The 24569-nt window shown below is 43.4% G+C and overlaps 1 protein-coding gene across 3 annotated transcripts in view; it reads left to right on the top strand.

Annotated features, from left to right (window-relative positions):
* Positions 1–24569, top strand: part of DDC (dopa decarboxylase) — a 232366-nt gene that overhangs the window by 22018 nt on the left and 185779 nt on the right. Inside the window, exon 1 of one of the 3 annotated variants that reach the window (XM_077491762.1) lies at positions 2326–2463. The exons of 1 other annotated variant lie outside the window; for it this stretch is intronic. Coding sequence is in view for 1 of the 2 variants with exons in the window: in XM_077491760.1 (XP_077347886.1) it covers positions 12712–12734 (23 nt within the window). In the remaining variant the exon portion in view is untranslated. Of the gene's footprint in view, positions 1–2325; positions 2464–12548; positions 12735–24569 lie in introns of those variants that run through there. One more of the 3 variants, XM_077491760.1, reaches the window with a different exon arrangement.

Raw genomic sequence — 24569 nt, forward strand, 5'->3', positions numbered from 1 at the left:
TACATGGTTTTGGTAAAGCTGAAGACAAGAATCTGCAGAAAATCTAATAGTGTGTATGGGGTCTAAGAGTACATTTTGTGTGGACGGCGACGGTGGACCGTAAGTTGGCAGGCCTCACTTTTTGGTTGAAGTTGCAGGGTGGGCCGGATTTTACTAAGTCAAACAACTAAGTCAACAACATTATTTGCCCTTTGAGAGCATAAAAGGGCCCACAACTGCTGCCACCAGGGTGGATGACTGTAAGACAATCAATATCAGTCAATCAGTATCAATTCCTTCCTAGATCATCCTTCAGTTTACTGCAGTGACCCCCATTTTAGGCAACCAGCATATGAAATTCTTGTATTTTGCCTGGCTGTTTTATTTTCTGTTCCAAAAGATGTTCCTAATCCTATTCGGGACCTTAAATTTGCTTGTCCTTAGGGGCCCTATGGGATGGCCTCTTTGGGGAACATTTTGAGTTAATTTATTCAACGCAGCCTTGGCAGTATGAGTGCAATTTCTTCTTAAAGCGGACCTTCACGCTCGCGCAGCACTCTCCTCAGTTCCATCCTGCCACCGCTCCGCAGCGTCAATACAGGGTTCTTTTCTTTTGTGTACTTTGTGTTTTTTTTCTGGCTTCAGAGGCTTGCCCCCCCCCCCCCCCCAGCTTCCGAGATTTGCCTAGTGGTGCCTTCTGGGATGCATGACAAGCAGTCCCATTCAGTAAGGAAGGAGGGGTGTGGGCCTAGCAGCACCTGCATCCAGAAAAGCTGGCAGCTATCACAGGCAACATGGTGGCGCCAGACCCATACAGTGGCTGCAGAGAGGAGGATACCAGCAGCTCAACGCTGGATCCACTGGCTAGCTGAGTATACTTACTGTGCAGAGGACAGTAAAAGGTAAGGAGAGAAATGACTAAAGTTCCTTTTTAATCAGAGATACTGTGTGGCAGAAAATCTCCAAATTAATGGCCGTGGGTGATGGCTGGTGGCATTGAAGAGAATAGCAGTGCACTTCCTGAAAGTGCTTGTAACTGGTTTATATAGTCAAAAGATTTTGGCTATACTGTATATACACTTTTAGGTCTATCATTTCTCATTTTTATTATTAATACTAAACATTGTAATTCCATATACCTTAGGCTAGTGGTGGTCAATTTACCTAAAATAGGGGACTTCAGTCACCAAAGAGGCGCTTATTATATTAAGTAAGTGTAATGCTACAAAAAACTGTCAGAGAGTGCAGATATTCAACTGGTCAGAGACTATAGGCATGATACAGGAGTCAGTTGGATGCTGGGGACAACTTCAGGAGACAATCATAGACTAGAAATGTAACACAGGACTTCTACACATCACCGTTATCACCTCATGTTTGCAAATTAAAGCTCCCATAGTTGTGCTCCATCACAGTGCTCCTGAAAATGACTTGTGCCACATTTGATGTTGCTTTCAGCAAAATCGATCCTATTACAGAAAAAAGCTGATAAAGAGAAAGCACGTTCCGATCAGCAGGGGATCTGCAGAGCGGAAACAGACAGAACACACTCTGCTCTATGGGTAGGAGACGGCATAAATCCGACTGCCCTCTGATCCACCTAAATGGAGGAGGGCGGATCCGCTGCCATTTTTTTTATACCGGACCGGATTGGAATGATCACACCTGCCAGACCATAGGGACGAACAGGGCTGGTGCAAGGATTTTTGACACCCTAGGCGAAACTTCATTTTGCTGCACCCCTTTGGCTCGACCACTGACTCCACCCCCTTTGTCCTGCCCATGTATACCCCACCTTTTTAATTAAATTCCCATCAAATGCAGCCTCACCAGCGCATCAATGTAGCCTACTAGTGCCCATCAATAAATGTTTGCTTGCTTCCATTCATTCGGGAGTCGGGACAGACACAGTCCTGTGCCTCTGACACTATGTGCTGCCTGCTGATGCTGAGACTTAGTTGCTTGTTGTAGAGAGAAGAGAGTAGGAACACTAGTGGCCGGGCGCCCCTAGGCAGCAGGGCACCCTAGGCGGCTGCCTAGTTTGCCTAGTGGTAGCACCGGCCCTGGGGACGAATCAACTATCCAATCAGGTCCGCCTGAAAAACTGACACAGGCGGACTTGATCGGAATGATTGTGTGAAAGTGGCTCAATGGAAGAGTATTGCACAGTTGCTTGGATAAGTGCAATACTGCTACCCAAAGCCTGCCGTGAGCAACAATAAAGCAAGAGCTTTCTGTAGCTTAGAGGCTTTAGTCGGGTAACTTTTTCTTCTAGGGTGTTTCTAAGCCGGTGAAAATTTTGTTAAAGCTCAATAGCATGCTAATCAGTTAAAAAGCACTGTGTGCCAACTAATGACTAAGCAAACTCCATCTGAGAAAACAAAGTTCACTTTACTTAAATAACACATGATAAATAGAAAACCGACAGCGTTGCAGCTATACTAAATTCCTGGACTGACAAAGCTGAATGTGCCCGGTATAAAGGTATGTTGCTTTTTAAATTAGCAAACGGAATTAAAATATGAAGCTTTTTGATTGTAACAGCTGTAGTGAGCATTATTCATTAGGCAAAGACAGTGATAGCAGCATAGCATTTAAAGGAGGAAAACTTGGATCCATTGTAATTTCAGACAAGCTGTGGTCTATTCATTCTTCTGCTTTGCTTAAATTGCAAATTGTTTGTGTAATCTGCACCACTTATATTATCATGCTTTATAAAATGTAATGTTAATCATCATCATTATATTACCTTAAATTTGACAAAGTTCATAGGTTTATTTTGTAAGTAATTGTTTGTGATTATACTGTTAATGTGAAGCTGTACTTTGCTGGATTCTGAAGTGCAAAGCCAACTTGTTTTTCTTCAGTTTTTGGATATACTGGGAATGGTTAGCATCCCTTTCAGGTCTTAATTGCTGTGTCCCTACTGTGGACTCCTACCATGCATGCCTGCAGTAACCGAATACTTATAGTGATATAGTGCTAATCTATTGCTTTACTATTTTTTTTTTGGTGGGGAACGGCAAACAGTATGCCATCGACATCCCCCCAAACAGTATGCCACCAACTTCAGTTGGTCTGTACCCCAGTACCCCATCACTTCGCCAGTGGCTTCCCCTGCTCGGCAGTGCCCTCCCATTCCCCTGCTCCACATGAGTCATCATGGCGGTGGCTTCCATTTCCTCCCTCCTCCTCGACGGCCAATCAGGAGTCTTCTCTTTTTGGCCAATCAGAAAACGGGTCTCACACCCACTTATGATTGGCCTGATTGGGGATCAGTGTTTCAGTAGTGAATATTCATTTGCTGTTTAACACCTGGGTGGGCTCATGGTGCAATGCACCATGAAGCAGGTGTGAGACCTGTTTTCTGAATGGCTGGATTGGGGATCAGTGTTTCAATAGTGAATATTCATTCGCTGTTTAACACCTGGATGGGCTCATGGTGCAATGCTCTGTGCCATGAGTCCACCCTATTTTGAAGCCTATTAGAGCCTATGGCTCTAATCAGGTGCTTAGAAGAACAACCTTGGGGCGGCCGTGGTGGTTGTGGATATATATCCATATAGTGGGATGGCGTGGATAGAGGGGGGTGGCACTAATTATTACATTACAATATCATTAATATTTTTAGCAGCACTTGATCGCTATTGCTGTGATCTGCTGCTGCAGGGGTAGGTGGTGAAGAGCCGGCTCAGCTTTATCCTGTCTTGTCACAGCAGTCAGACTCAAATGAAAAGCTAATGACATCACAGGTGACTAGAGAAAAGTGTAGCACACCACATCAATTTTTTTTTAAAGCTAGATGTTAGGCAGTTATATAAAATGACATTAAATGTAAGAAAAAAGAGAGTGCATGGAAATAAAATAACGAGCTGGCTGCACACCCCTAAATATTCTAAAAAGAATGAAAGGAATATTGTAACACAACATTTATATATTCACTTAGAATATCTTTACGTGGAACACTTATTTTATATTTTATTATATTTCATTATTTTTAGGTGTGGCCACCTAGGGTGTGCCAAGAACCTCCTCTTCTGTTCCTCTGGTTCCCCTGGATAAACTCCAGATACTGTCAATTCTTGCAAGTCAGTGATCGATGCCCCCGTGAAGTCATTTTCCTCTCCCCCCCCCCCCCCCCACCCCTTCTTTCCCCCAGTTTGGTGGGTGGATGAAGTGGGTTAGAACAGCAGGGCAGCGGTACCAGGATGACCCTTTGAGAGAAGGCACTAATTTCTTTTTCAGATTTTAATAAAAGTCGCTGGTTGAACAGTAACGGTTTGGTGGAACTGGTAAATATTACTGAAATAAGGTATAATAATTAGCTAATTTGTAGGCTAAAAAACTTTTCTATTGAAAGTCTTTTTTCTTTTGACTATTTGCAGAATATACAATATAATCACCCATTCTGCTTGGGTTTTGTCCCCCCCGAAGAAGACCCTGGAGGTCGAAATGCATTGGGGTAGCATGGGTGCTATTTGTAGCTTTTGAAATATTGATGTATTTGTAAATTTTTCCTGTAACTATCTCTGTACCAAATGTTTCATATATCCTTTACCCATCGATATGCTGTAATAACATATACTAGAGTCCTTATTTTAAATTTATGACGGCGATTAAGCCTTTGAACTAATAAAATAAATATATTTTTACAAATTTATTTCTGCTTCTTATAAAATGACATTAAACCCCCAAAAAATATAATATATTGCAGCTTGCCTTATCTCTGTGGTGGCAGCATTATTTTTGATATGTTCTATTCACTATTGATTTTTATTTTGTCTGGACTGCATTAATTTCTCTTGTGGTCCTTCATCATGTGGCAACTTTTCTGCCAAAATATCTAGAAATGTGTTTGGTCACTTGTGATTCCTTCGCTCTTGCCAATCCCTCATACAAACCATACAACCAGGTACAGACACCACTGCTCAATCTACAGCTCCACAGCTTCCTGTGCCACCCATGTCCCTGCTCTCAACCTCTTACTGGATTATGAACGAGCACCAAAACATTGATGAGGTTCCCCCTGTGCCCCCCTTCTACTGTAAACATACCTTACTATCTTACTGACCAGCTGCCACTGCCTGCAACATGTTAGGTTGACAGCAGTATGCCTACAGACCATTACCTTCACTACTAGATGTTGCCACTGCGTGCTCTGTATAAACTGTGTGTAGCCTGTGTGTAGCCTCAGCTAAATACAGTATACAGTGCTGTGTTTCAGCAGCAGGATGGGAACTCTAAGTCCCACTCTCAAGTACAAAATAGAGTCGTGCTAAGACTCAGTCATTCACAGGGAGGTTTGTATTCCATGAAAGAATACAAGGCTTCCTCTGAATGGCTGAGTCGGAGATTGTGATGTCATCTGCCCACCTCTCTGCCAGTCAGAAGAAGCTTTGTATTCCTTCATAGATTGGCTATGAATGGCTCAGCCCGACTCGATTTTTGATTTTCCCACTGCTGGAGCACAGAGCTCTATACAGTATGTAGCCGAGGCTTGGTCCAAACAGCTATTCAATCTATATTAAGGCTAAGTTCATTATAGCGTGTCGGGAATAGGGATGAGCCGAACACCCCCCAGTTCAGTTCGCACCAGAACTTTCGAACGGACCCCAAATTCGAACGAACTTTAGAACCCCATTGAAGTCTATGGGACTCGAACGTTTGACATGAAAAGTGCTAATTTTAACGGCTAATATGCAAGATACTGTCCTAAAAAGGGTTTGGGGACCTGGCTCCTGCCCCAGGGGACATGGGTCAATGCCTAAAATGTTTTTCAAAATGGCCGTTTTGGCAGGAGCACTGATTTTAATGACGATTAAAGTGAAAAAAAAAAGGTGAAATATTCCTTTAAATATGGTGCCTGGGGGGTGTCTGTAGTATGCCTGTGAAGTGCCACGTGTTTCCCGTGTTTAGAACAGTCCCTGCACAAAATGACATTAAACGGAAATAACACCATTTAAAACTGCTTGCGGTTTTAATGTTATATCTGGTTCCTGCAATATGGTTGAAAATCATTGAGAAAAATGGCATGGGTAGCCCTCCCTGCCCATTACCAGCCCCTTTAGGTCTTGTACGCATATTAAGGGGAACCCCGTACCCATTTTAAAAAAAAGGAAATGCGTGTGGCCCCCAGGCCCTATATACTCAGAACAGCAGTATACAGGCGGTGCAAACAAGACAGGGACTGTGTAGGTTTGTTGTGTTAAGTTGAATCTGTTTGTAATTTTCAACTGGTACATTTTTAAAGTGTAGCTCCAGTCAAAAAAACTATTTTTAAGCTTTTTGGAAAACATAGGGAAGGGTTATCACCCCTGTATAATTTGTTTTGTCGTCCATCTTTTTTCATCTCACTTGCTGTTGTCTCCTTCCGTTTGCAAGTAGGAGATGTTTGTAAATTGGATGTTTGAAAGTAGGGGCCTGCCCTATATGCTCTGCAGAAATGGCGGAACAAGGTGTTGGTTTTGCCACAACATTGTAAGCCCTCTTGGTGGGCGCTGGAGCGCCCTGCTGTGAACGATTATATCAAGAATTGTAATTACATGCCATTGTAGAACAGTGGTAGAAAAATTGACCTTTGGTGGTTGTGGTACTGGTGCCACAACACTATAAGTCCTCACCGTTACTCTGGGTGGGCACAGGAAGGGGCCCTCCTGTGAAATATTATATCAAGAATTGTAATTACATGTCCCTGTTAAACAGGGGCAGAAAAATTTGGCCTTAGGCACTGCTGCTGGTGCCACCACACTGCAACCTCTCCCATATGCTCTAGTTTTATTGCAGGAATTAGCCCTGCTGCAAAGCATTGCATCAAAAATTGTAATTAAACGCCCCTGTTAAACAGGGGCAGAAAAATTGGGCCTTAGGCACTGGTGCTGGTGCCACCACACTGCAACCTCTCCCATATACTCTAGTTTTATTGCAGGAATTAGCCCTGCTGCAAAGCATTGCATCAAAAATTGTAATTAAACGCCCCTGTTAAACAGGGGCAGAAAAATTGGGCCTTAGGCACTGGTACTGGTGCCACCACACTGCAACCTCTGCCATATACTCTTGTTTGATTGCAGGAATTAGCCCTGCTGCAAAGCATTGCATCAAAAATTGTACTTAAACGCCCCTGTTAAACAGGGGAAGAAAAATTGGGCCTTAGGCACTGGTGCTGGTGCCACCACACTGCAACCTCTCCCATATACTCTTGTTTGATTGCAGGAATTAGCCCTGATGCAAAGCATTGCATCAAAAATTGTACTTAAACGCCCCTGTTAAACAGGGGCAGAAAAATTGGGCTGATGGCATCAACCAGAACCAGAAATGTTCTTCCAACATATCAGCGGAGGAGGAAGAGGATAGATAATCAACATAACAGGACAGTCACTCAGCATCAGCATAGGCAGTCTTGAAGGGATGTGATATTTCAAAAAAAATTATTCTGTTACATCAGCTTCAGGTGCTTGGTAGCTGTGGGTGATCCAAGACTGATTCATCTTGATGAAGGTCAGTCGATCAACTGATTCGGTGGACAGGCGCACCCTGTGATCGGTAACAAAGCCACCAGCAGCACTGAAGGTGCGTTCTGAAAGAACGCTGGATGCAGGACAGGCCAGTAGCTCAATTGCATACTGTGCAAGCTCTGGCCAGTGATCCATCCTCAAGACCCAGTAAGCCAGAGGATTTTCGGTGGGAAAGGTGTCCAAGTCTGACCTTGCCCCTAGGTATTCCTGCACCATGTAAATCAGACGCTGGCGATGGGTGCTGGAACCGATCATACCTTGGGGCTGCGGACTAAAAAATTGAAAGCATCAGTCAGACGGCCACCTTCTCCACCGCTCCTTCTGACTGATGCCTCAGCAACACGTTGTCCAGGACCAGGAGTTTGTAACCTCCCAGTCTCTGGGAACACGTTGCACAGACCTTTCTGCAAGGCCTCCCGGAGATGTCTCATCCTCTGCTCCCTCTGCGATGGCAAGATAAGGTCGGTAACCTTACCCTTGTACCGTGGATCAAGGAGAGTGGCCAGCCAGTAATGGTCCCTCTCCTTGATCCAAAGAATACGAGGATCCTTCCACAGGCTTTGCAGGATCAGGGAGGCCATGCAACGTAGGTTAGCTGAGGCATTCGGTCCGGAGTCCTCTGGGTCACTAAGGACAATATGATCCGCAGCTACCTCCTCCCAGCCACGTACAAGTCCACGTGTTTCTTGGGACTGTAAATCATCCCTATAAGACTGCTGCTACTGCTGCTGATGCTGAGTGCCAGCCTCCACCTCCATGCTGACACAATCATCCTCCTCCTCCTCTTCCTCCTCCTCATCCTCTTCCTGTGTGGTGGGTGGCACAGCAGGAACACTGTCTGGATAAAGGGGGCCTTGAGAGGCAAGGAAGTCCTCCTCTTCCTGCCTCTGTTCTGCCTCAAGTGCCCTGTCCATTATTCCACGCAGCGTATGCTCCAAGAGGTGGACAAGAGGTACAGTGTCACTGATGCATGCACGGTCACTGCTCACCATCCTTGTGGCCTCCTCAAACGGTGACAGGACAGTGCATGCATCCCTGATCATGCCCCACTGGCGTGGTGGGAAAAAACCAAGCTCCCCTGACCCTGTCCTGGTGCCGTAGTCGCACAGGTACTCATTGATGGCCCTCTGCTGCGTGTGCAGCCGCTGCAGCATGGCCAATGTTGAGTTCCATCTGGTGGGCATGTCACATATAAGGCGGTTCTTGGGCAGGTTCAACTCCTTTTGGAGCTCAGCCAGCCGAGCACAGGCATTAAATGATCGGCGGAAATGCACACAGACTTTCCTGGCCTGCTTCAGGACATCCTGTAAGCCGGGGTACCTGCCCAAGAACCGCTGCACCACCAGGTTAAGGACGTGAGCTACACAGGGCACATGGGTCAGTTGTCCCTGTCGGAGGGCGGAGAAGAGGTTGGTGCCATTGTCACAAACCACCATTCCTGGCTTGAGCTGGTGTGGCGTCAACCACCTCTCGGCCTGCCCCTGCAGAGCTGACAAAACATCCGCCCCGGTGTGGCTCCTGTCCCCCAAACAAACCAGCACAAGCACAGCATGGCATCGTTTTGCCTGCATACTTGCGTAGCCCCTGGAACGCCTACGAAGCACCGCTGGTTCTGAGGACAGAGCACTGGAAGAGGCCATGGAGGAAGAAGAAGAGGAGGGGGTGGAGGAGAGAGGTGTGTCACAACCAATAGTAGCATTTTGGAGGCGTGGTGGCGGAACAACCTCCAACACTACTGCACCTTGTCCTGCATCCTTCCCAGCTGCCAGAAGAGTGACCCAATGGGCCGTGAAAGACAGGTAACGTCCCTGTCCATGCCTGCTGGACCATGAGTCAGCGGTAATATGCACCTTACCGCTGACCGCCCTGTCCAGCGAGGCAAGGACATTGCCTTCCACATGCCGGTAGAGAGCCGGAATCGCCTTCCGTGAGAAAAAGTGGCGTTTGGGGACCTGCCACTGAGGAACCGCACATTGTACAAACTCACGGAAGGGGGCCGAGTCTACCAACTGAAAAGACAGCAGTTGAAGTGCTAGCAATTTAGCCAAGCTAGCATTCAACCACTGGGCATGTGGATGGCTGGGAGTGAACTTCTTTCGCCGGTCCAGCAGCTGGGGCAGGGACATTTGCCTGCTATAATCGGACGTGGGTGTACCGCTAGCAGAGTTCCCGGAAGCACTTGGCTGTGACACACCTAATTCTACACCTTCATTCCTCTCAGAGCAGGTTTCAGAGTGGACTGAAGATCTAGTGGGGTTGGAGATACCAGCTGATGAGGAGCAAGGAGAGGTCCGCTTTGTTCTTTGGTGTGGGTCTTTGAGGTACGCTTGCCAACGAGCTGCATGGCAGGTCAACATATGTCTGGTCAAGCATGTGGTGCCCAAGCGGCTGATGTTTTGGCCACGTGAGATACGCTTGAGACATATGTTGCAAATAGCAGCGGTGCGATCTGATGCACTCGTCTCAAAAAAGGCCCACACCAAAGAACTTTTAGAATAACGCGCAGAGGCAGCGCTCTGCACAGGCGGAGCTCTGCGGTGTGATTCAGTCGGTGTGCTGCCCCTAAGCTGGCCCCCGGAGGGCATCCTGCCTCGTTGGACATGTGCCTCCTCCTCCTCCTCCTCCTCTCTCCTTCCAGGCACCCACGTGTCCCATGGCCACGTGCTGATGACAATGCACCGCGTCCACGACCAGCACTGTTGTCTCTAGACACAGAGCCTGCTTGCCCTCTTTTATCGGCTCGCGCCTGTCTGCCTCTCCTTGCTGGCCTTCCAGACATGGTAATGGCCTGAAGGGAGTTGGGTAAAAAAGCAGTTGGGTAGTGTATATTGTGCTAGAGGCACACAACACCCACTAACTCCTGCAGATGCCTTTATTATAGAACACCAGAGATAAAGGGGTATATACAGATGTATATTGTTCTGTGCTGGAGGCACACACAACTTCCAATAACTCTTGCAGATGGCAAGTGGGCTCAAATAGAGAACAGCTATGTAGGTGGATATAGCGGTATGTACTGGGTACAGAGCACGCAGACAGCACGCACTATCTCCTAACACTACTGACTGCAAGCTCTATTATAAAAGATAGATCACTAGCTATATAGGTGAGGTGAATATAGTGGTGTATACTGCGGTCAGGGCACGCAGACAACAACCACTACACAACAGCAAGATCGAAAATCGTCCGAAAACGATCGGTGTGTACTGTGTTGAAGGTACACAGAACACCCACTAACTCCTGCAGATGCCTTTATTATAGAACACCAGAGATAAAGGGGTATATACAGATGTATACTGTGCTGTGCTGGAGGCACACACAACTTCCAATAACTCCTGCAGATGGCAAGTGGGCTCAAATAGAGAACAGCTATGTAGGTGGATATAGCGGTATGTACTGGGTACAGAGCACGCGGACAGCACGCACTATCTCCTAACACTACTGACTGCAAGCTCTATTATAAAAGATAGATCACTAGCTATATAGGTGAGGTGAATATAGCGGTGTATGCTGCGGTCAGGGCACGCAGACAATAACCACTACACAACAGCAAGATCGAAAATCGGCCAAAAAACGATCGGTGTGTACTGTGTTGAAGGTACACAGAACACCCACTGCTTCAGACGCCAACACACTACACAAGGCCGCCGCGCTGGCGGCCTTATATAGTGTGTGGCGTGCACTACACAGCCTGAGCTATGATTGGCCACAGGCATCCTGCCTGTGGCCAATCATGGCTCTCCTCGCTGCTGGCGCTGCGATTGGCCAAGCATGCGGGGTCACAGTGCATGCTTGGCCAATCATGAGCCAGCAATGCACTGTGCCATCGTAGTGCATTGTGGGCCGTGAGCGCCACACGAATTTGGCGCGAACGGACCAAAATGTTCGGACTTCGCCGAACGGACAAACAGCCGATGTTCGAGTCGAATGTATGTTCGACTCGAACACGAAGCTCATCCCTAGTCGGGAACACGCACACAATCACCCACATTCCCAACATGCAAGAGAACTGCAGACACATGGGGGAGTGGAATTAGTTCTTGAATGGTGTCCCTATACGTTAGCAAAAGGCCTGCATTTTAATGCAGGCAAAACCGCACTGTGCAGCAGCACCATGCAGCAGCACCATGCTTTTTAAAAAGGTTCTTCCCATGTTTCTGCTGGTAGCTCAGGCCACTGAAATTAACACTCAGCCCATTAAAATTAATTACATACAGAATGCAGCCCACAGTGATGTGAATTAAGACTAGAACACGGAGACCAGCTTTAAAGCCATTGATTTTTTTCAGTACAGCTAGGCAACAAACATTTTCTGGCGAGGAGGTCAACAATGTCAGTCTACATATTTCTCTCAACAAAATTGTTTTAAAGTGGAGGGGAGAGGATACAAGAGCTGAAACATGTTACATGTTCCACCTTAAATACAGGTTGAACATGTAATATATTCCAAAGGTGAACTTATCCTTTAATTTGTTGTTTGGTAGGGAGACCTCTGTTTTTTTGTATTCCATTCCATGTCATTTATGAATAATTGCTGCTGTCTTTGTGTAACATTGAGAGCAAGAAGCAAAACCTGCATATGTAATGTGCAAACAAGGATGCCCTCAAGTACATACAGTATATAATTACAAACTATACACAGAAGCAAAGTCTTTATAGTTTACATAAAGCAAATCTTTTAAATTGTAGAAAGACAAAAACATTTAAAACCATACTTTTCCTTAAAGGACTATTCCGTCAATTTATAGCTGGGCTAAAGGGTGGAGTTTATATTTGCTTGAAGTTAGATATAGATCATCATAAAGATAATGAACAACTGATATGTAATATATACAGAATATCCCAAGCATACATGAACCTTATGTCTGGCAATTAACAATTAACTAAATTAGGTGCAATAAAGAGGGTGCAAAGTTTGTAACCAGGTCAACAGAACTACAGGAGCATGAATTTAAGGTGGTAGTAAACCCACTTGTTCATCTTTTACTTGCACTGTTTAGGAGATATTCAGAGTGCATGCAGCCGGTGATGTCACAGGTGCATACACTCTCAAGGTACTGCATGCGGTGCTGGACCTTCAGAGCCCATGCCAGAAACGGTTGCTCCTGCATGCATGCACAGGAATGATGTCATCGTACCCTGGTCACTCATGTAACCAGAGGCCGGGATCTCAGAAGGAAGACTGGATGAAGATGGACGCCCTCTCAGTAGTGACAGCACGATGCTGGAGAGTTTAACTTTAATGTAGGTCTCTCATAATGTGTTAGATTGCGATGCATATTTTAATCCTCGGAAGGTTTCTTTTGCTGCTTCATCTTAGGCAAGTAGTCTGAATGGACTTTCATGAACATAATTTCCCTACTACAATTGCACACACTCTTCTTCTGGGGTTTCACCTTTCTTTTGTGAGTATGGCCTTCACACCAAGTCTTGCTTTTTCACCTCTCACAGTTCGTTCTGATTTTCCAGAGGTCAACAAGCTTGTAGACCATTTTTCTGCAATCTGTAAATCCATGCACAAGAACCTTGTACATTCCTCTGCTGCTCAGAAATCTTCTGCTGTTGACCAATGTTCTTTTACTGCCATTTTCAAGGTTGGGGATTTTGTGTGGCTGGTTACCCGACAGCTCTCTCAATCTTCACTCTCAGAAACTTCCTTTCTTTTCATATTTCTTTATTAAAACCAGATAACTTGGATACCATATTTTTTTCTAAACCCCTGTTAGTTGTCAAAGGGCAAGAGAAGTACCAGCTAGAGACCATCCTAACATGATTTCATTTAATGTTAGCTGTAAGCAACAAACACATACTGTAGGGGAAAGATAAAAACATCTAAATTTAAGAGAGTGAATTTTCCAAGAATAAGGGCTGCTCTCCAAGACTTAGACTGGGAGCGAATATTGGCCTTGATGAACACAAAACAGAAATCTGAATTCTTCAAAGCAACTGTATGTGAACACACTACAAAGTATTTTACCATAGGTAATAAGTTTCAAAGGCTAAAAATAAAATCTATGTTACATCCAAAGTTAAAAAAGCTATAAATAATAAGCAAAGAGCTTTTAAAAATATAAAAATGAAGGAACACTATAATCGTTTAACCACTTAAGCCCCGGACCATTTTGCAGCTAAAAGACCAAGCCCCTTTTTGCGATTCTGCACTGCGTCGCTTTAACTGACAATTGCGCGGTCGTGCGACGTGGCTCCCAAACAAAATTAGCGTCCTTTTTTTCTCACAAATAGAGCTTTCATTTGGTGGTATTTGATCACCTCTGTGGTTTTTATTTTTTGCGCTATAAACAAAAATAGAGCAACAATTTTGAAAAAATGCAATATTTTTTGCTATAATAAATATCCCCAAAAAATATATAAAAAAAAGATATTTTTCCTCAGTTTAGGCCGATACGTATTCTTCTACATATTTTTGGTAAAAAAAAAATCATAATAAGTGTTTATTGATTGGTTTGCGTAAAAGTTATACGGTCTACAAAATAGGGGATGGTTTTATGGCATTTTTGTTAATATTTTTTTTTTACTAGTAATGGCGGTGATCAGCGATTTTTATTGTGACTGCGACATTATGGCGGACACGTCGGACAATTTTGACACATTTTTGGGACCATTGGCATTAATACAGTGATTAGTGCGATTAAAATTGCATTGATTACTGTAAAAGTGTCACTGGCAGTGAAGGGGTTAACACTGGGGGGCGGTCTAGGTGTTAAGTGTGACCTAATGTGTTGTTTTACTGTAGGGGCGTGGCTTGTCAAAAAGTATAACAGAATATGTTAAAAACTGATTTTAAAAGAAATTAGAACAAACCCCCAAAAATTCTTCAAATATATTAATAGTAAAAAGGTCAGGTCTGAGTGTGTAGAAGACAAATGTATTAAATACCTTATCAGCTTTGTGTATACAAAGGAGCATGGGAGAGCTCATGTCCACATTGAGGATGATATTGACACAGCCCTAAATGATTCACAATGGCTCGAAATTGATATGTTCCAGAAATATTTAGACCGAGTGAGGGTGGATAAAGCACCTGGTCCATGCACCCACGTATCCTAAAAGAATTTAACTCATGTTAAAGGCATCATTTCTCATTTTTAGGGATTCTTTAATGACTGGCATAGTACCACTGGATTGACATATGGCCAATGGGGTGCCTATATTTAAAAAGGGATCAAAGTTTTTACCAAGTAACTATACCTGATAGTTTACCTTCTACAGTTTTACAGGGAAGATACTGGCGAGTTTCATAAAAGACCACATAGATGAGTTCTTGCTAGAATTTTTTTTTTTAAGTAACAGACAGCATGAATACATGAAAGACAGAGGTTGTCAGACAAATCTGATTACGGTACTTGTTATAAGGAGGTGAGCAAAACCTTAGAAAAAGGAGTGGCAGTGGTTATTGTATATTTAGATTTTGTCAAAGCATTTGACATCGTTTCCCACACATGCTAATGCTTGAAAAAAAACAATTTGCAAATGGATAGAAAACTGGCTAAACTACTTCATTCAGAGAGTAGTGGTTAAAGGTTCATAGTCTGAATGGTCTAAGGTTATTATTGGTGTACCCCCTCCCCCCCCCACCCCCCAGGTTACGTGTTGGGACCCTTACTTTTTAATATATTTATAAATGACATAGGGTCTGGGATTAGAAGTACCATTTCAGTCTTTGCAGATGACACCAAGCTATGCAGTGGAATAACGTTCTTAAAGGATGTCTTCTACTTACAAGCTTTAATTGGGCAACTATGTGGCAGATGAGGCTAGAAACATGCATGCATCTTACATACTAGGTGGAGAACAGCTGGGGGAGTCAATGGTGGATATGGATCTGGGTGTTCTGGTAGATCATAGACTTAATAATAGCATGCAATGCCAAGCTGCAGTTTCCAACGTGAGCAACATCCATTCTTGTATTAAGAGAGGTATAGACCCCAGAGAGAGAGAGCGAAATACATCATTTTGACCCTGTACAAATCATTAGTAAGATTTAATCGGGAATATGCAGTTTAGTTAATCAAACTTCCATCTCCAAATATGGAATGGTTTCTTCACAGGTTTCTTCACAGTAAGAGCTGTGAAAATGTGGAATAGACTCCCTCAAGAGGTGGTTCTGGCCAACTCAGTAGATTGTTTTAAGAAAGGCCTGGATTCTTTCCTAGATGCACATACTGTAATATAACTGGATACTAAGTAAAGTTGATCCAGGGAACATCCGATTGCCTCTTGGGGGATCAGAAAATATTTTTTCCCCTGCTGGAACAAATTGCATCATGCTTTATTGGGGTCTTTTGCCTTCCTCTGGATCAACTTTGGGTATATGATTGTATATACACTATATTACCAAAAGTAATATACGCACATGAACTTTAATGGCATCTCAGTCTTAGCCCTTGTACACACGGTCGGAGAATCCGTCGGAATGTGTCCTATCGGACCGTGTTGTCGGATAATCTGACTGTGTGTGGTATGCATCGGACTGATTCCGTTGGAATATCCGTCGGACCCAATTTTCCAACTTGTTGGAAATATTTCCCGACCAACTGGTTCGATCGGACATACTCTGATCATGTGTAGAGAATTTTGATTGGACCAAGTGCCACGCATGCTCAGATCAAATTCCTACATCAAAGCTATTGGCTACTAGCCTGAACATAGTCCCATTGTAATGAAATTACGTCATCACGTTTTGAATAATCTGATTTTTCGACAACTTAGTCCGACCGTGTGTATGCAACAGTTTCGGACACAATCCGACGGACAAAATCCGACGGACAAAATCCTAAGGATTTGGTTGTTGAAATCTCCGACCGTGTGTACAGGGGCTTAGTCCATACGGTTCATTGAGTGGGTATGCCCTTTGCAGTTATAACAGCTTCAACTTTTCTGGCAAGGCTGTCCACAAGGTTTAAGAGTATGTCTATGGGAATGTTTGACCATTCTTCCAGAAATACATTTGTGAAGTTAGGCACTGAGGTGGATGAAAAGGCCTGGCTCTCAGATTCCACTGTAATTCATCTCAAAGGTGTTCTATGGTGTCTTTTTTCAACCAGACTAACTATGTAACTATGTAGACTCTAAAAGGATTCATAATTCTCTTCAATACCTCATCCAGTGGAAGGGTTTCAGTCTGGAATAATGTTGTTGGGTATCGACTTCATCTATGGAGTATATGGAGTATTTAATCTATTGGAGTTTTTGTTGCCGTTAAAGCAATAGACCTCCTTCTATGGGTTGGGTCCATCCTCATGAAGGGGGATATAATGTTAGGAAATCTGGACTTGCTCTCTCCTGTCCAAGAGTTATGCTTCCATACAGCCTGTGGCCACTCTCCCTTCCCAACCTAGCACCCCAGGGCTCGACGGGCAGCAGTCAGCTCAAGCCATCCTGTATCCTCACACCTGAACACCACCTACCCAAAACCTTGCCTCTGATTAAGGATTACCTACCTTCTCAGGATCATCTCCCTCTGGGGTACTGGTGGGAAGCCCAGTTCTGCGAATACAGTGCACAAAGCAAGGTCCATAAAGACATGGATGAGTGAGACTGGGGTGGAGGAACTTGACTGGCCTGCACAGAGTCCCTGCAGACTAAGTCTGGGATGCAATTAAAGTTCATGTGTGTGTAAAGGCAGGCGTTGCAATACTTTTGGAAATATATGTAGCACTGACTCCCGAAAGAGCGGCTGATTTTATATGGCTTACCGTTACCTTCTTCACCTCGTATGCGTCTAGGGGTCTCCCGAGGTAGATGGCTCAAAAACTGCAGAGACTGATGACAGATCCACTTAATGGGATATTTATTTGCGAAAAAATTGTTAACAACACAGTCTCTTGACATAGGATCAGAGGGTTTAGGTGAAAAGTCCAGGCACTCTTATTGTCAAAATCGGTATAAAGAAAGGAATCTCTTACTTTGCATAAATCCAGAGAATAGCCATTCACAGCTGGATCCTCACAGCCCGTTCACACCTGAACGTTTTGTAGCCCTACGCCTGAAGCTACAAAACGCTGGAGGGGAAAAAATCCATTATTCTCAATGGAGATGGTTCACATCTCCACTCCATGTCGCCTGAAGCCCTACGCCTGAAGCTCAAACAAGTTCCGGACCCTTTTTTGTCGCGCGAATTGGGCTGATTTGGGTGTTTTCATTCCCATAGAAACTAATGGTAATGCTCGATTCGAGCGTTTAGCGCGACAACGAGCATTTCTACGGGCGTTTTGACGCTGTATCTGCTCAAGAAAAAATAAGCAGATGAAAAATATTTTTCCTATTGGCTGAAAAAAAACGCCGAAATTAAAAAACACTCGTTGTCGCGTGTTGTAGTGTGACAAAACGCTCGTTGTAGTGTGACAAAACGCTCGTTGTAGTGTGACAAAACGCTCGTTGTCGCGCGTTGTAGTGTGACAAAACGCTCGTTGTCGCGCGACAAAACGCCGGTAAAAACGTTCAAACACGCTACGCTCAGGTGTGAATGCAGCCTAATTGGATAGTCCTTCTCTCACCAGGCCTAGCAGCCAACAGGGTACTCAAGTCAGTAATAAGTCTCTGCCACAGACTTTGCTATAGAACACGTGAGGGAAACGTTAAAACTTGTAGAACACTCGTGTGGCACCAGTATCTTGCAGCTGGTCTGGCGATACCACACGAGATTGCATTCATTTGGGTCCTTCAGCTTTTCCAGGCTCTTGTTGAGAAGCCAACTCTTACGTGGCCTTCTCCCGAAGAGTCCTCCCCTGAATAACTTCACAGTTGCTGGGCCTCTCCACTAACCAAGACTGCACCGGACCACCTCCGAATCCTTTTTTCAGTTTCCTAGTCTCCGGCTAGCCAGCCCGGACATAAAGTCAGGTGGATCCGCACCCCAGGCCATGGAAGTCCTGGGGGCTGGTCAGGAGGACTAGGACCATGCAGTCAGAACATACTTCTGGACCAGAACCCCGAAACACGTGACATCTGCACCTTAATACATCCGTACCCTCTCCCAGAAGGCACAGCAAGAGTGACACACCCACTGGGCTGATTCCGAGAGAAAGTAACCTTAATGCACCCAACTAGACTGTGTTTCCATGCCTGCCGCAAGTGACTGCGCCACCTATGGCCAGGCAGAACACCCGGCAGTCCAGTCAGACTGATGCTGAGGTCAAAATTTAGAGTAATCAAACCCAAACCAAACTGCAGTTTAAGGTTAACATTCAATTTAAAAAAACACATAGCGCATGCTCTTCAGGAGACGGGGCTACATATATATATATATATATATATATATATATATATGGATATATAGATACATATATATTGTTTTAGATATTAATATATACAGTATATATATACTGTTTTTGTTTTCTTTCATATCTCATGTATGTCACTATGACTAAAACAAAAAACAAACAAACTGAGAACTCTTACAATATATTTGGTAAGCCAATTAAATGTATGGTATTTTATGATACACTCGTGTGGGTACTGTAAAAGTGTAATGACTCGTGTGGGTACTGTAAAAGTGTAATGGACAGACAACTGCAAATAATCTTATCAGCATTATAGCAGCTGTTTTTAAATCCTGAATTCTTCATAGCTTTCTAAGTATAGATGCAAATGCATATAATCTTTTTACATATACAGTACATACTGTGATTCCTGTTTAGTAATGTGGCATAGTGATTATACTTTACTATTCTTTTTTGCCTAATTTCTCAAGGTATGTCTATAGGCTGAGAAATGTCAACAGAATTTCTTTGAAAATACTATAGTCTCAAGATAGCTTTCTAAGTATAGATGCAAATGCGTATAAACTTTTTACATATACAGTGGGTATAGAAAAGAATCACCCCTTTTAAAATAATCACATTTTGTTGCTTTGCAGCCTTAATGAAGACAGACACGGTTTTTGTTTTACCCAGCTGTATTTACTTGATGCAATTTATAACATCTAAGTGACAGATATAACACCAACATGTCAGAACAAAATCAAAAAATAAAATAAAAACATAATAAACATAAGTTGCACTGAGTACATACAGCTGGATAAAACAAAAACTGTGTCTTCATTTCAGGCTGCAAAGAAACAAAATGTGATTATTTTAAAGGAGGTGATTCTTTTCTATACCCGTTTTACATACTGTGCTTCCTGTTTAGCAACGTGTCATAGTGATTATACTTCGCCATTCATTATCACCTCATTTCTCAAGGCATGTCTATAGGCTGAGCAATGTCAACAGATGACTTATCCTATAGCTTTGTTTTGTACAGCACTTGTTTGGCAAGGATGATACAAAGGGTTGTTTAGGATTATTCACTTAGCAAAGAAAAGATAACTTAGCTTAGTAAATTCAGTAAACCTGTGTTTACGTTGAATATGCAACCATGTGCAAGAAAGGAAGGAAAGCAGGATTTTTTTTCTTGCACTTAACCACTTCAGCTCTGGAAGGTTTACCCCTTTCATGACCAGGCCATTTATTGCAATATGGCACTGCGTTATTTTAACTTACACCTGCTCGGTCGTGCGACGCTGTACCCAAATAAAATGTATGTCCTTTTTTCCCCACAAGTAGAGCTTTTTTTTGCTGGTATTTGATTACCTCTGCAGTTTCTATTTTTTGCGCTATATATAAAAAAACACTGACAATTTTGAAATAAAAACAATATATTTTACTTTCTGCTATAAAACATTCCCAATAAAAAAAAATTAATTTCTTCATCAATTTAGGCCAATATGTTTTCTGCTACATATTTTTGGTAAAAATAAAATAAAATAAGTGTATATTGATTGGTTTGCACAAAATTTACAGTGTCTACAAAATATGGTATTTTTTTTCTTTTTTCTTTTTTTTACTAGTAATGGCAGCAATCAGTGACTTATAGCAGGACTGCGATATTGCGGCAGACAAATTGGACACCTGACACTTTTGGGACCAGTGACATTAATATAGTGATCAGTGCTAAAAAATATATGCATTGGCACTGTACTAATGACACTGACAGGGAAGGAGTTAACATCATGGGGCAATCAAAGAGTTAGGTATGTTCCCTGGGAGGGATTACTAACTGTGTGTGTGTTGGGGGGGGGGGGTAGGGGTACTTTGAATGGGTGAAAGTAAAGATCCGTGTTCCTGGGGTTCACAGGATCAGCATTCTACCCCTTTAACAGAACGATGATCTGCCTTATTTACCGTTCTGCCTTTCTCCTGAATGATTGACAGCACGCACCCCAGATCTGACACAGAGCGACCTCCCTGTTGCAGTATATCTATGGTGAGCAGTCACTAAGCGGTAAATTGGATGATTGAAGTGAACCCAGCTTTATGTTATTTATTATGCTCAGTAAACATTGTTTTCTAAGAGAATACAACCTTTGGTAAATCAGCACTGTAGACTAGAGAGAACTATGATTCTGTATATATTACATCAACACTGTAAATTACACAAATTCTGCACATTTTTAAGAGAATATGAATGACAACACAAAAACATTTATTTTACTCATGGTTAGTGTTTGTCTGAAGCCATTTATTATTAATCATCAGGTGTTTACTCTTTTTAAATCATAATCACAACAGAAACTACCCGAATGAACCTGATCAAAAGTTTACATACCCTGGTGATTTTGTCCTGATAATATACACACAGGTTGACACACTGAGGTTTGAATGGCTATTAAAGGTAACCATCCTCTCCTGTGATCTGTTTGCTTGTAATTAGTGTGTGTGTATAAAAGGTCCATGAGTTTCTGGACTCCTGACAGACTCTTGCATCTCTCATCCAGTGCTGCACTGACGTTTCTGGATTCTGAGTCATGGGGAAAGCAAAAGAACTGTCTAAGGAGCTGCGGGAAAAGGCAGTTGAAATGTATAAAACAGGAAAGGGATATAAAAAGATATCCAAGGAATTGAAAATGTCAATCAGCAGTATTCTAACTTTAATCAAGAAGTGGAAAATGAGGGGTTCTGTCGAAATCAAACCATGGTCAGGTAGACCAACTAAAATGTCAGCCACAATTGCCGGGAAAACATTTTGGGATGGAAAGAAAACCCCACAAATAACTTCAGGTGAAATATAGGACTCTCTGAAAACATGTGGTGTGCATGTTTCAAGATGCACAATAAAGAGGCACTTGAAAAAAGCCATTACTATGCAAATGCCACAAAGTATCCCACTTACAATACGCCAACAGCACAGAGACAAGCCTCAAACCTTCTGGCACAAAGTCATTTGGAGTAATGAGACCAAAATTTAGCTTTTTGATCATAACTATAAACATTACATTTGGAGAGGAGTCAACAAGGCCTATGATGAAAGGTACACCATTCCTACTGAGAAACACGGAGGTGGATCACTGATGTTTTGGGGATGTGTGAGCTACAAGGGCACAGGAAATCTGGTCAAAATTGATGGCAAGATGAATGCAGTATATTATCAAAAAATACTGGAGGAACATTTGCATTCATCAGTCAGGAAGCTGTGCATGGGATGTACTTGGGCATTCCAACATAACAATGATCCAAAACACAAGGCCAAGTTGACCTGTCATTGACTACAGCAGAATAAAGTGAAGGTTCTGGAGTGGCCATCTCAGTCTCCTGACCTAAATATCATTGAGCCACTCTGGGAAGATCTCAAACATGCAGTTCATGCAAGACAGCCCAAGAATTTACAAGAACTAGAGCCTTTTTACCATGAGAAGATAAAGAGCCTCATCCACAAATACCACAAAAGACTTGATGTTACAGGGGGCAATACACGGTATTAAGAACTGGAGTATGTAAACTTTTGATCAGGGTCATTTGGGTAGTTTGTTGTGATTATGATTTAAAAAGTGTAAACACAGTTTATTGATAATAAATGGCTTTAGCCAAACACTAACCATGAGTTAAAGAAAAGTTTTTGTGTTATCATATCATTCATATTCTCTGAAAAATGGCCAAGAAATCATAAATTCTTCCAGGGTATGTAAACTTATGAGCACAACTGTATGTAAAAGCCTTTACACATGCTGTGCTAGACCTTTAAATTATACAATTCATGTGAATAATTTTGTGCACAAAATTCATATGATATTATACAAAAATACTATGTGAATGCAAATGAATAAAGCCTGTATGTTGGTGCAGTGCTAAATCCAAATACACCAATATAAGTGTAAAAACTCAAGAATCATATGTAAAGACGAAAAAAGTTGAAAAATTTGCAATATTTAATGGAAAACAAATTAAAAGTCCAGTGCACAAAAAAATAAAAATATGCCGTCCTTCTTCCAAAGTAAACGTGCAAAAAATATTTTTTAATTTGAATGATAATAATGTGCAGTCCTTCTTCCATGATAAATAGTGAGTGATTGACAAACAGATCTCAGTGTCAACAATGGCAAATTAGAGCTGAATCCCAACCAGGGCACAAATCCGCCACCGTGTGCAATGGCTGCTCACCTCAAAGATAGGATTATGTGTATCAAACTACCAAAGCAATCTCCATATGATGTCATCCGTCAGTGGTCATCACACGTGCAATAAGAAAACAGAATTACACCCCAAAACACTTTCTGCTACTCGTCCCAAGTATGAGAATAACACAAGTGCTGCACTGACACAAGGGCCATACATGCAACTTGTTCCCCCAGGGTAATGTAAGTCCCTTGTATCAGTGCAGTACTTGTGTTATTCTCATACTTGGGACTAGGGATGAGCTCAGTGTTCGACTCGAACACGGGCCATTCGCCTGTTCGGGGAATTCAGAACTTTGTGGGACGTTTGCACCATATTCGTGTGGCAGTAACGGCCCACAATGCACTACGCCATCGCAGTGCATTGCTGGCTCATGATTGGCCAAGCATGCACTGTGAACCCGCATGCTTGGCCTATCACAGCGCCGGCAGTGAGGAGAGACATTTGCTTATTGCTGGTGTTGTTCTGGTGTTGTTCTGTTTCTGTAACACAGGCATCTGCAGCATTTACAGTGGGTGTAGTGTGCCTCCTGCACAGTATACACCTGAAGATACCCCTTATTGCTGGTGCTGTTCTGTTTCTTTAACACAGGCATCTGCAGCATTTACAGTGGGTGTAGTGTGCCTCCTGCACAGTATACACCTGAAGATACCCCTTATTGCAGTTTTTGTTCTGTTTCTGTAACACATGCATCTGCAGCAATTACAGTGGGTGTTGTGTGCCTCCTGCATAGTATACACCTGAAGCTACCCCTTATTGCTGGTGTTGTTCTGTTTCTGTAACACAGGCATCTGCAGCAGTTACAGTGGGTGTAGTGTGCCTCCTGCACAGTATACACCTGAAGCTCCCCCAATTGATGGTGTTCTTCAGATCCTATACCGCAGGCAGCTGCAGTAATTACAGTTGGTGTACCGTGTCATCTGCTCAGTGTGCACCTAAAGCTACCCCAATTGCTGGTTTTCCCTTCTCCCTGCAAGCCATTAGTATGTCTGGAAGGCCAACAAGGAGAGGCAGACAGTCACGAGCCAATAAAAGAGGGCAAGCAGGCTCTGTGTCTAGAGACAACAATGCTGGTCGTGGACGCGGTGCATCGTCATCAGCACGTGGCCATGGGGCTTGTCCTTATTTTAGATAGCTGGGCGTATTGAGCCGCATCATGCCGAAGACTTGGTAGAGTGGATGACCAAGTCCTCCTCATCCTCCTCATCCTCCCTCACCCAGGTTCAGGGTACTAGGAAAGCAGCTGCCAATGCTTCCTCTTCCCTCATCTCAATGTCATCAGTCACTCCTTCCCTAGACCCACCATGTCCTCCTGACGAGTCCCCTGAACTATTTGAGGACAGTGTTGGGTACATGCTCCAGGAGGATGCCCAGCATTTTGAAGGCTCTGATGATGATACCCAGCTAGAGGAAGGCAGTAGCATGAGCACAGAGAGAGAGGGGATGCTCAAGAAGGACAGCAATCTGGCAGTCATGTTCCACCAGCTGTAGAATACTGCCAGGTTTGCTCCAGTGATGAAGAGGGAGGGGATGATGAGGTCACAGACTCCACGTGGGTGCCTTATAGGAGAGAGGAGGAGGAGGAGGCCCTCTGGGGGCCAGCTTAAGGGCAGCACTGTGCAGGGCG

This window comes from Lithobates pipiens, unplaced genomic scaffold (genome assembly GCF_037356315.1).
Source record: "Lithobates pipiens isolate NorthernLeopardFrog02 unplaced genomic scaffold, aLitPip1_a1.2 Scaffold_19, whole genome shotgun sequence".
Classification (NCBI taxonomy): Eukaryota; Metazoa; Chordata; class Amphibia; order Anura; family Ranidae; genus Lithobates; species Lithobates pipiens.